Raw genomic sequence first — 13,398 nt, 5'->3', positions numbered from 1 at the left:
AACTTATGGGTTGGCCTAAAAATACATCATCACTGCAGCACTCTATATTGTTTTTGTTTTAGGTAAAAAAAAAGAAAAGACATTAAATATTTTCTCTGATTTTATTATTTTTTTTTTTTAAGTGTCTTATATGGCAATAGGTGCTTAATGTTATAGTTTGAAATATATGAATATATATATTTATAATGTCTTCTATATTTATAAACAATTTTTTCTATGTAATTCATTGGCTGTGCAGTTCTCCCTCCTAACAGCTTCATCACTGCTGCTTCTGCTTTGCCAGTTTTGCTGCCTCCTTCGCTTTCTTCCACTTGAGTTTTTTCTTGATCAACAAGAGGTCGATGTACACAGGGTAGTTTAGGACGGTGGAGGCGCAGAGGAGACCACCATGCAACGCACCGGCGATACCGCAGCTAAAAATGTCCTGGCCTGAAATACACCGAAAAACCCCAAACATGCTAAAATGCTCTCATGTTTAAAATGGAATTTAAAATATATATTAATTAAAAAATATTAATATAGTAAGAATTGATGTGTGTGTGTGTGTGTATATAATGTATATTTACATTGTATTTATATAATATAACAACTGCATGTTAACTTTAACAGCTCTAAAATATATATTAAATATTTTACTTTTGTCATATATAATAATTAGTTTTATATATAAAACACACACACACACACACACACACACACATACCATTAACAGCCCTTAAAATACAGCTAATCAGTCATTTTTTTCATTAACGCTTTACAATAAGTTAACATTAATTAACAATGAGCAATACATTTGTGACAGTATTAAATAACATTTGTAACCAAGTTAATAACAATACAACTGTTCATTATTAGTTCATGTTAACTAATCTAGTAATCTAATGTTAACAAATGAAACGTTTTTCTAAAGTGTTACCTTTTTTCTATCAGATGTTTTTGAGGCCCCTCTTTAATCTAGGCCCCAGTATGAAAACCGTATTACAGTAGGAAGAGCTCTGTACCTGACAAATAAAGGTTTTTGACGGGAGTGTCACATCGGTTTCGAGCCATGGCCTCCGCGTAGAAGCGGTCCAGGTTGTGATCAGCAGAGTAAATGGCCCCTCGGTTACAGCTGAGGTAGTGCATGTTTGTCAGAGGAGTGGCGGCCTCCTGAAACACCAGCTGAATCACACACACACACACACACACACACACACTCATCAGTCTGAATGCAGAATCCACTCACTTTCTCACTAATGACACTGCAGATTTATGCCCATCCAAGTGCACGAAGTACTGATAACTTGATATAAATATCTAGAAAACAAAGCTGAATCTACAGTTCTGCTCAAATCAACATAAAATCAAACGAAATCTGAAAATTCAGCTTTGCCACTACAGTGACATCAAAATTGACAGTAAAGACATTTATAATGTTTCAAAATATTTCTATTTCAAATAAATGCTGTTCTTTTGAATTTTCAGGAATAGACCATGAAATGGAAAGTTGTAACTGTAATATTATTTCATCAAATATTTTTGATCAAATAATGCAGCCTTGTTAAGCATAAGAGACCAATTAAATTAAAGATTTTTATAGATGATTTATGCTTGTGCATCATTATTTTATAATGTAATTCATGTGCCCTTGTAATCCTTAATAGATTCCCGATTCCCAATGTCCCAAATCAAGTCCTGCCCTATTGTTTTTCCTCATTTAATCTATTTCACTCAGATCACTCTCATTTTAGTATCAATAATATAGTGTTATATTTTATGTTAATATTTTGAATTAGATTTTTGTTTGATTTTGATGTTTTTTATATTTATTGTAATGTTTATTTTATTTCAAGTAATGAAACGTTTTTTATTGTTTTAGCTTTAGTTAATGATAATAACCCTGGCTCAGATATACATCACAATAAAAAAGAAAAGACCATCGCAATTTGTGTGCAGCAGACTTGTGTGCAGTATTCAAGAGGGTCAGGGTTTGACAGAATTCTCACAATTTTATTTCAAATGTAAAAATCATAATATATCATTTTTTTTGCAAGGCTCTTTATGACTGTACGTTGGTGCCATTGCAGTAGACATCAATTTTTATAGTTCAGATGATTTGCTAACGGACCTGCTTGGCAAGTCACTGAACGGGGCTGTGGGTGGTTCATGAGCATGAGGTAGATTTTAACACGCGACCTTGTAATTGTATTGCAGATAATTCAGTCATCATTGTCTTGGTGTTTAGTGAATCAGTGTTTAGTCTCTTTAGTCAACCTATGAATGACTAACTTGACTTACGCGCCTCTGCACATTGTACAGGCACAGGACAAAAGCATTTTAACATTAAAAAGGTACCTTTATCACTATTTTTTCATGCTCATATAACACATTTCAAATTTGCAGCAGAGTTTAGTACCTTGTCTCTGAGTTTTGGGAAGTGTTTGCAGGCCCCTTCAAAGAGATAGTTGGCAAATCTCATCTTGTAGTTGAAATAATCGTCGCCTCTTTTTCTCACTCTAGTATCTTTCCACTCTTCAAACCATTCATAATTCACCATGGTCAATATGGTCATACATGACTTGCCTGGAAAATTAGTTTGTTGTTAACATATGACATTATTAACAGCAAAACTTGTCTCTTGCTTTAAATTTGAAGCTATAGAAAGAACAAACGCAACCTTTAAAAATGCACTTTTCTACTGTACATCAGACCCATATAGACAATTAAATGAATACTTTTATTCAGCAAGGATGCATGTATGATGTTACAATTATAATGTTTCTATTTTAAATAAATGCTGTTCTTTTGAACGCTCGATTCCGTAAAGAATCTTTCAAATCAAAATGTATAACAGTTTCAACAAAAATATGAAGCAGCACAACTGTTTTCAACATTGATAATAATCAGAAATGTTTCTTGAGCAGCAAATCAGCATATTAGAATGATTTCTGAAGGATCATGTGACACTGAAGACTGGAGTAATGATGCTGAATATTCAGCTTTGATCACAGCAATAAATTACATGTTACAATATAGAAAACAGTTCTTTTGAATTGTAATAATATTTCACAATTCTACAGTTTTTATTGTATTTTTGATCAAATAAATGCAGCCTTGAGAGACTTTTAAGTGGTGGTGTACAGTGAATCTTGCAGTGACAATGCTAAATAGAGAGCTGCTGTCTAAAAAGTCATTGAGATTGGCCAGATGATCATGTTACCTGGGTGCCGGATCTGTGATGTGGGATCTTTGGCTGAGGGGAAGGTGATGAGCATCATGGGAATGTTCTCTGGTGCCTCGTCTTTACTCATACTGAAGAACTCATCCATCCTACAAGTGAAAGCTCACTTTTCATTAACTGCAGTCACACATGATGTACTTTATGCACTCATATTACATGCTAATAGGCTGATGATACATGGGGCAACTTTTGGAGCAATGTTGCCGCCAGGTGAGACACAGGGCCCATGAACAATCTAAAGTATCCAGATGGAAATTTGTTACCCATTCTTAAAATGGGAAAGTGCCCAAGCAACATTGCTCAAAAAAAGTTGCCCGGTAAAATTGCTCAAAAAGTTGCCCCGTGTATCATCAGCCGTACAGGGAAGTTTGGAACGGCCTGGAAATATGTTTTCCAACAGACAGGAAGATAAGAATTGCTTCTTGGACTGAAAGCAGAAAGCCTGTCCAGACAGAAGTATGGCAGCAGGCCGAGAGAGAGAGAGATCCTCCTGAGACTGCATGCTTTAGGCAGCAGCACTGCCTAGTGTTTGATTCATGCTGCTGCAAATGATTCACTTATTTTGCATTTATTGTTTGACTCATTTAAGACATATCATTTTGGTTTAGTGCAAATTATGCTATTGTGTTAGTTTACTACATGCATTATGATTGTTGTTGTTTTTCTTCCCTTGTGAAAAAAAAGAAGTGTGCTTAATTGTATTGAAGAATTGTTGTGTACTTCAATTCTTAAAAGTATATTTAAAAAGAAAAACTCTAGTTGCAGACAATATAATTTTAATGAAATAAAAGGCCACTGAAGTTTACTTAAAGATAGTACACTTTCATGATTGTTTCTGTAATAGGTGCACTTTGTAATTAAACATTTTACTTTAAAGTACACATAAAATCATTATGTTGTAACAATGTTTTGTCATGCTTTAAAGAAGTACACTTATTTTGATGCGTTGACTAACATACTAAAGCACTCGTGATGTCTTAGATTCTATTTTTAACTGTAATGAGTTCTTTGATATTACATTTAAAATTAATATATGTTAGATATACTAAATTGCAACTTCATCATTATAAAGTCTAATTACAAATATATTTGAATACATACAAGTTTCAATAGAAATGACATTAAAGAATGTTTAGTTTACCATAAAGGCTTAAAATGCATAAATATCAGTACATTCGGCAGATCACATTAAACATATTTCAAAGACAATCAAAGTATTTATGAAATTACATATAAATATGTACTAAAAAACTTAAGTCTTAAATTCAGCTAATTGCATTTAATGTCAATTTAAACCATAACACATTTTAATTTATTAGCAAACAACATGCAGTTAAGTGTAGAAAAACATTATATTCTTTTAAGGTAATATTATTTCCATAATAAATGCTCTTTTTAAAAGTATGCTAAAGTGTACTTCTTTTTTGGAAATTTTGGTTTAGAGCAAAAATTATGTAATTGTTTTAGTTAGGAGTAGTGATTACTTACATGATCTTACTAAATGTATAGTACTGAATATTTTATTTCATGATAAATAGGTTATGCATCTTGTCTTTGCACTTTTTTTTTAAATGATAGATTCTACATTTTAAATGCAAAAGTATAATATTGCTAAAGTAGTATTGTAATGTATATTTTTTGATACTGACATGGCATCCATGTCGTTGGATTTGAAGAGCCAGATGCTGGTGGGCACGATGTCTAACTCTTCCTGCGTCGCATCAAACCCCGAGAACAGGAGGAACGAGGCTTTACCGGGCCTCATCATATCCAGACGACTCAGAACATCTGAAAGTTATGAAAAGAGTCCATGTAGTCTATCAAGAGCAGCTACACATTACAATAAGATTCATTGCAGCACATAGATTATGTTCACCTGGTTTGACTTGTATTTCTGGAGGTAAGAGCTTCTGGAAGGTGTTGAAGATCCCACAGTTGGAGATGATGACAGGAGCCCGAATCTCCACATGCTCATCACCTTTCTTCACTGTCACTCCTGTCAGTCAAACCACAGGGCAGGTAGATCGATAAACACTCATTTGGAAGAAAATGGATTTATTTATGGATTATTGAAGTTTTAATTGGTATAGCTGACTACTTTTGACTCACCATAAGCAGCTTCCTTCTTATCAACCAGGATCCGACTGACAGGAGCTCGGACCAGCACACTGCCCCCATATTTCTGTATGACTTTAGTGATGTGGAACGGGATCTCACTGGCGCCCCCTTTAGGGTAATATGCACCACGCTTGAAATGGTGCAGCATCAGAGCATTGATCATACAGCTGGAATCTTTAGGAGGCACACCTGGAGAAAAGAGCAAAGACTTCTCTAGGCCTTTTATGTTATGTTTGACCCGAGTCAGAAATACTGGTTAACCTACGTTTTTCCAGACTTTTTCTGATTTAGGTTCATGGCCATGCATAGAAAGTCTCAACAATGATGTGTTGGGTGGTGCTTGGGGAGGTGGAGGGTTTTAAAGTAGTACCCAATATATTTGAACCTAATATAAGTCAGGTCTCAGGTTTGATCTGTCTCTCCTCCTCTTCTCCTGCCTGGAATCTTACCTCTGCCTGCACTTGTGGACTGTTCCTAGTCGTGTAAAGTGGTTGCCAGCTTGGATTCTGTCATCAGTCTGTTCCTGTCTATACGAGTTGTTTACACCTGTGTGGTGTGGTCACCTGTCTGGACTCTGATATTCTGCTACTACTCAATTAATTTATTTGAATCGCATTTCTGCATTTGAGTCCTTTATCGCAGAGAACCCTGACAATTTTTAAAAATGTACTGTGAAGGTGGAACAATTGGATGAAGTGATAAACACATTAAATGTGGTTTTCTATATATCTACAGTCTATATGTGTATATATGGGTAATTCTATTATACTGTAGTATAATTCATATTTACATTTTTATTTTTATTTAATTTCTATATGTTTTATACAGTTATGTTGTGTGTAAAAGTTATTACATTTTTTTGCCTATATATAAATATACCTATATAGTTTTTTCCCCCCTTTGTTTGTTATTTAATACAACGTTAAGCTAAATGAAAAGGAGAAATTTTGCCTTGGCAGTTAGCTGAAAAATAAATACATTTAATTTTTTTTTAGAAATGAAATAATTTAATTTTCATTTCATCATATGGTGCTTTCATGGAATGATTCATGTACAGAAAGTCTCACCGTAGAAGAAATATGAGAAGATCACGTGCAAATCCTTGTTGCTTGTCAGTCTGTTGTTCATCTCAGTGGCATTGAAGCCTGAGAGACGAAAGATGGATGAGCAGAGGTCAGCGATGCCACTTTTGAGCAGAAACAGAGCCAACCACTGGGGAATCAGTTTTAGGATGGCCAAATAATGAATCTTCCTGGCTGTGACCTGTGGACAAAAAAATGGTCAACTTAGTATCATATGCATGTCTTAAAAAAAGATGATAAACCTTATCATCATGAATGTTAATTAGATGACAATTATGTCCAACTGACAGGCAAGTGAGCACATTAGCATTGGGCATTCTTTCAGTCCACTCACTGCAAATGTAACACTGGCACTGGTTTAGTTTAAAAGCATGAAATGATGGATGTGCATGCTTTACCTTCATGGTCTTAGAGAACTCCTCCACAGCTTTGACATCATCTGGAAAGATCTTCTTAAGGTTCTGCTCCATCTCAGTCTTGCCACTCAAGATGGCGTAGTCTCTCCGTTTCTCTCCGTCGCCAATCACAATGCTGTCAAAATGCTGCGGTAGCTCCACAAACTCCAGCTGACCCTCAGTGATTTGATCCATAGCGACCTTAAGCAGACCGTTTTCATGCAGCTGACCGAAGTAGTGAAGTCCTTTTGACATGCAAAATAAAATAAACTTGACTGAAGGACCTTCAGTAGATATGCTGTTGAGACATCATGATTTAATTCACAGACATTGCCTTTAACTAACAAGAAAGTAAAAATCCCAACTGGAAGTACAAGTGTGATTTCAACTTTAGTAACACAGATTGGTTTAATTTCCATATTCCTGCTGAAGAAATACACTACACATAATTCTCAAGATCTGTCCACCAATCTGAGAAGTCGCTGATATTCTCAAACAACTTATTTGTATGGTACAAATACGTTATTTTTGAGTAACAGCAACAAATTGTAGGCCTACTGTATTTTCCGGAAAGGTCGCACAGGGTCAAAATTACATTGTTGAGAGAAAATCACAGATAAGTTGCATTGGCGTATAAGTGACATTTTATTATCACTTTCAGAAATAATGTAAAATACCAATAAATAAAACGAAACGTTTACAAGAGCCTAAAGGAATAGTTCACCCAAAAATGAAAATGTACTGTAGATGAGTTTGTTTCTTCATCATATTTGTATAAATGTAGCATTCCATCACTTGCTCACCAGTGGATGCTCTGCAGTGATAGGGTGCCGTCAGAATGAAAGTCCAAACAACTGATAAAAACATCACAATAATCCACAAGTAATTCATACAACTTTATGACAATGTCTTGTAAAGTGAAAATCTGTGTGTCTGTATGAAACAAATCCACCATTAAGATGTTTATTTTTATTTTTTATTTTAAACCATTAAAATACAGCTAATATATAATTCCTCTATCCAAAATATTGCTTTGTCCAGAGAGAAATCTTGTCTGAAACAGGAGAGAAATATGCACAGATCAAATACTGTTTAGAAGCCAAAACAGATCTAAACAAATCTGTTGGTGGAATTTGATGTGAGAGGGGACTTTTTCGCTGGAGGAAGCGTCATTATGGATTTGTTTCTTAAAAACACGCAACCTTTGGCTTCACAAATCTAACTGATGGACTGGAGTGGTGTGGATTGCTTGTGGATTATTGTGATGTTTTTATCAGCTGTTTGGACGGCATTTCTGACGGCACCCATTCACTGCAGAGGATCCATTGGTGAACAAGTCATACTACATTTCTCCAAATCTGTTCTCAATTAGAAACAAACTCATCTACATCTTGGATGGCCCGAGGGTGGGTAAAGTTTCATTAAATTTTCATTTTTGGGTGAATTATTATTTATTTATTTTTCCACACTGTAAAAAAAAAAACTGTGACATTTACAGTAAAATGCCGGCAGCTGTGGTTGCCAGAGCTTCATCGTAAAAAATATGGTAGCAACATTTTAGGTTTTACAGACTTAACTTAAATTCACAATAAAATACCGTATTTCATTAACTGATGTAATGTTAATAAACCAACATAATGAAGTGTTAATATCTGTTTTGAACCATTGTAATGCACTGATATCCATCTAAAACTGGTGGTGATGAGAAAGTCACACGATGAACCAAAGCTCATCACAAACAGCTTTTCTACAAGCTGCGGAGGGCAATACTTTTATATAGAAGGTGTACAGTCTCATTCACACTAACACTAAACCCCATCATGGTGACACACATGATACTGAAATAATGCAATAAACATTCATTTAACAACATTAGATGTAAGATTAAACCCTGATGTACACAACTGATAAGAAAAAACACGTTATTTCAACAACAAAAACATCAAATATGAAGCGTCATGCAGGGAATTCTGGGAGTGTCAATTTACGTTTTTTTCACTGTAAATTATACAATGACTTTTTCTTTTTCACTTCCAAAAACTTATTTTTAACAGTATTTTACTGTAAAATGACATTAAATTTTATTACATTAATTCACAGAATATAGTATGGAAACTTACTCTTAACCAGTTAACAGGTTTTTACTGTAGCATTTAAAAAATAAAAAAGTGCACTCTTTTACTGTTAAAATCACAATCATTTTTTACAGTGCACATATGAAAAATAACCATGCTCTATTGTAAGGGATGGTACATACCCACATCAAACTCAAAACCCTTCTCAGTGAAAGTGTGACAGCAGCCTCCGGCCACGTCGTGCTGCTCCAGCACCAGGACTCTCTTCCCCGCTTTGGCCATTGTGGCTGCAGCCGTCATTCCTCCGATCCCACTGCCTATTACAATTGCATCAAGATTCTTTGGAATCTTCTCCTTGGTAAATCCTAGAAATACATACAGTAATACATTATATGCATATAGGCTATTGTACTCAGTAGTGTCAGGGAAAAAGCAAAAATACCTACTTCAAACAGTGTTCATGCAATCTTATGTAACATTTTACTGCAGAAACACAGTGGCTGATATGGGAAGTGAATAGTCCATTCCTGATCCGGGTTAACTCCCAGCATTCAGTGCTCAAAGTGGGTGAAACGGATGGTTGGTATATTACGAAAAGGCCTGATAAGGAGTTAGTAAGGCCACAAGATATCACCAAGTACACTATTATCTTTATAAGCCCTAAAACACTTCAAATAAGAGGTTTGTCTGTGATGTACAAGTGTTATCACAGTCAGCTAATCTAATTAAGATATCGGCATAGCCATTGACACACGTTAATTGTTTTACAATAGCATTGACAAGACTTTACATAATTAGATTAGCTTAAACAGTCTACATGTTCTGTTTCGGTGCATATTATGGGAAATGGCTATTACTTCTTTTCAAGGTAATGAGACGCACTGTATGTAATATGTATAAAAGAGACTTCTAATTGAATTTGAAGAAATTCTGTCACCATTTCCTAACTCAAGCTAATCGAAACACTTCTGTTGAACACATATAAAAACACACACTAAATAAATAGTAATGCATGAATCATATAGATCACATTTATTTGTCCTTTTAGAGCTTGATAGCCCTCATTCAGTTAATCTTAAAAGTATATTTTTAAAAGACTAATCTAATACTGATGAAACAAAAGGCCACTTAAGTGTACTTAAAGTATACTTTCATGGCTACATTACTTAACACACTTAAGTACACTTCTAAAAAGTTAAAGTACATTTGAAATTCTTCTGAATTTAATTGTAAATAACATGCAGTAAAGTGTCTGAAAACATTACCTTGAAGTATATTATTTCTGGAATAAGTACACGTTTTGCTAATATGTACTCATTACAGTATATGCTGTTTAAAAGAGTGGTCACAATACTGCTAAAAATGTTACATAATCAAATCAACAGTTTTTGTTTAATATAAATTATTAATCTATGCATATCATTATTTAAACAAACAAACAAAACAAAAACATGTTCCCTCATCATATTTAAACAAAAACATGAACTTCCCTTCTTCTCTGATGACGTGCACTGACGTGAGGGCGGGGCAATAACCTGTCACTCAAATGAGGTCATAGCAATTAGCAAATGACAATGTCTCTAATAAATCCTTGGACAAAATGAAGTCCTGTCCTACTTTTTTCTTTTTCTTCAAGCCATTTCATTCAGAAATACATCACAATATAGAAGAAAAGGTTACAGTTTATGTTTCATGGTGACTTGAACTATTAGCACTTCACTTAGTTTACATATAAAAAGAATGCTGTATTCTCTGTATGCTTATAATGTATTATAAGCTCCTTAAGTGCATTCAGCAGAAACATGCTCATATGTTTCATTTGAAGATTAGCTCACATTAGATTGTCCATTTGCTTTTAAAAGCTGCAGATTAGCAGAACAGGCTTAAATGAAACTCCCAGGTCATTCTGAGGTCAAAGGAGCATTTAAGCATCTAAAGATGTCTGGATATTCACCTTGTTTCAGCACTTTGTCTCTCTTCCTCTGGTCCAGCTCTAAAGGTCCTGGAGGCCTCACTGACTCCACTGTAAATGGACTTGGCTTGCTGAACAGGTACCAGTATGTTCCACCAGCCCAAATCAGGACGCACACCAAAAATATCAGCAGCCACATCCTGAAGAACTGAGTCTGTACTCACTTTGCAACGTCTAAAATCTATCAACTCAAATCTTGAGTTTTCTTTAAAAACAAAGACTGTTGCACATATAGGAAAGCTACGGGAGTTTTAAGCTAGAGACGGAGAAAAAAGGAGAATGTGCATGACAGCGGAAAATCTCTGCAAGGACTCTTGATGAAAGTCTTCTTTTATACGCAAGCAAGGAGCAAAGGTCTCTGCAATGAGATTGCAGTGAAGCAACACTCAAGTATCATATATAATCGATCAAGATAAGGGTGGTAATATTTAATACAAGCTTTAGTCAGCATACAGATCCAAAGCAGTCCTCTTTATGTAAACATTTATGTTAGGGAGGTAAACAATGAATAATGAGTTACTTTGTTTCAGGCACAATGAACCCCAGAAAGTATTTGGAGACTTCAAGCATACTTAAAGTTTTTAAACAGTGTAACAAGTCTGTTACAAAAACAGTGGGTTATGTCTGTGAAGGTAAACAGCTGGGAAAAAAATCACATGTTTATTTTAGATCTGTGTGGCAGCAGCGTAATATACAGTTAATAAATCAATAAATCCACTGCTCTCTCGAAATCAAAATGACTGCGCCGTGGGTGGAAACTTACAGATTAAGGGGCGGTAATATTATAATGAGATCCCTTTGCCATGTCATGATATGTCACCTTTAAAATAAGAAGCTTGTTAAAGGGATAGCTTCCCCACCCTAATTTAATTCCAAACCTGGACGAGTTTCTTTGTTTGGTTGAGTACAAAAGAAGATACTATGAAGAATGTTGGTAACCAAAAAGTTGACGGTAGCCATTGACTTCCATTTTTTTCCCCATACTATAAAAGTCAATGGCTACCGTAAACTTTTTCTCATTTGTCTTCTTTTCTGTTCAACAGAAGAAAGAAACTCATACAGCTTTTCAACAACTTGAGGGTGAGCAAATCATGCCAATTAAAATTTTTGGGTGAACTAATCTTTAATTTTCAAAAGTACAGTGACACATTGGCATTGCCAAATGTTAGGATTATATCCACAGTTAAAGGTAGGGTATGTAATTTTTCAAAAACACTTTAGAAAACTGATTCGGGCCGAATAGCAAAACAAACTTGTAGCCAATCAGCAATAAGGGGCGTGTCTACTCGTGATGTGGAGGAGAGAGCTTTCAGTGCATGGGACAAACATTAGCCGAGCCAAGCGACAGAAAGATAGAGATGGCGGATAAAAAACAAAAGAGGAAAATGTCTGCGGAACGACAAGGCAAGATGTAGGACCCGTGTAAATATCGGATCAGCTTTCCAGCGCTGGAGAGAACTCAAGGAGCGGAGGCCTGCGATCGGACACCGAGGTTGCTTTGTTTCTTCTCGATAGGTGAGTAGCACCGTGTCTACAACAGCTAAAGTCTGTTTTTTCCCGTTTTTTTTCATCGCAATTCAATTGAAGATAATTCGATCTATGATTGTCACACAATAAAATAATCTACATCGTGAAATTCCTGAGAATGAGAGCTTTCTTGTGATATATGACTTGACTTTATTGTAAAAAATATATCAAATACACATTCTTCGTAAAAAAAGTTCGCAATGGCTAGGCGGAAAATCGTGTGTGGGACGAATACATTTCTAAGCTTAATTTTACTGCTTTATGAATATAAAAACCAAAAGAAATGGTATTCTTTGTAAAGAAGACACTCCAAGCTTTCAAATGAACCCATATATGGGCTGATACCATATAAGGAAGGCTATGCAAATGAAGCATAGACATTTTGTGACTTTGGACCCGTATCCGGGTCCGCATAGCTTAATTAATTAAGAACAAAAAGTCACATATATTGATCTGGTGAAACAGTGGCAAATTAGCACACCAACACTGAGATTATGTAACATTGCTGTTGCTCAGCTTCTCTATCTATGTCTATCCCTTTAAATACTAATAAAACATTATTCACGGATGAATCTTCAGGCAATCATGAAGCAACTCAGATCAGCAGAAGAGATTCAGTTACTTCATGAATGTAGAAAAAAATATTTTTTTATCAATCCCGCTGCATTGTTCATGTGGCATGATCAGCAAAATGGCTTTATCTTCACGACTCAGCTGCTTTGAATGTTCATCTTGTTAAATTTAGTGTTACAACAGTGTAGAAATTGATACTTCTGGTTATCATGACCAGAGAAGGTAATTAAGATAAGACTAAATTGTGAAAAACCATATTGTGCTTTGTATATGCGCTGTGTTTATCTTTATGACTTTATGACATACATCTCTTGATAAGGTTTTCCAGGTCCAATTAAAGTAAGTGCAAGTCAGCCTGCTTGGGTTTTACATTTATGCAACACACACACACACACAAAAATAATATTAGCATTGTTTACAAATTTGTGTTGTTATA

At 35.1% G+C, this 13,398-nt stretch overlaps 1 protein-coding gene across 1 annotated transcript; it reads right to left on the bottom strand.

Moving 5' to 3' along the window:
- Positions 1–233: 233 nt before the first annotated feature.
- Positions 234–11,001, bottom strand: LOC107562027 (putative all-trans-retinol 13,14-reductase). Its single transcript, XM_016246593.1, has 11 exons — positions 10,845–11,001; positions 9,073–9,255; positions 6,819–7,060; positions 6,406–6,601; positions 5,330–5,527; positions 5,097–5,216; positions 4,870–5,008; positions 3,200–3,309; positions 2,396–2,562; positions 1,002–1,161; positions 234–429 (listed from the first exon to the last, which is right to left on the bottom strand). The coding sequence occupies exons 1-11, from the start codon at positions 10,999–11,001 to the stop codon at positions 260–262; spliced, it is 1,842 nt and encodes a 613-aa protein (XP_016102079.1). The 3' UTR covers positions 234–259.
- Positions 11,002–13,398: the final 2,397 nt, after the last annotated feature.

This window comes from Sinocyclocheilus grahami, unplaced genomic scaffold (genome assembly GCF_001515645.1).
Source record: "Sinocyclocheilus grahami isolate Dianchi unplaced genomic scaffold, SAMN03320097.WGS_v1.1 scaffold802.1, whole genome shotgun sequence".
Lineage (NCBI taxonomy): Eukaryota > Metazoa > Chordata > Actinopteri > Cypriniformes > Cyprinidae > Sinocyclocheilus > Sinocyclocheilus grahami.
This window is presented reverse-complemented; position numbering and strand designations above follow the sequence as displayed.

Excerpts from the sequence above, each read along its gene's own strand:
- LOC107562027 (XM_016246593.1), bottom strand. The coding sequence starts at position 11,001 with ATGTGGCTGCTGATATTTTTGGTGTGCGTCCTGATTTGGGCTGGTGGA. Across the intron at positions 5,217-5,329 it reads TAAGAAGGAAGCTGCTTATG|GAGTGACAGTGAAGAAAGGT; the intron begins GTGAGTCAAAAG and ends TTTGACTGACAG. Across the intron at positions 2,563-3,199 it reads ATCACAGATCCGGCACCCAG|GCAAGTCATGTATGACCATA; the intron begins GTAACATGATCA and ends CTAATTTTCCAG.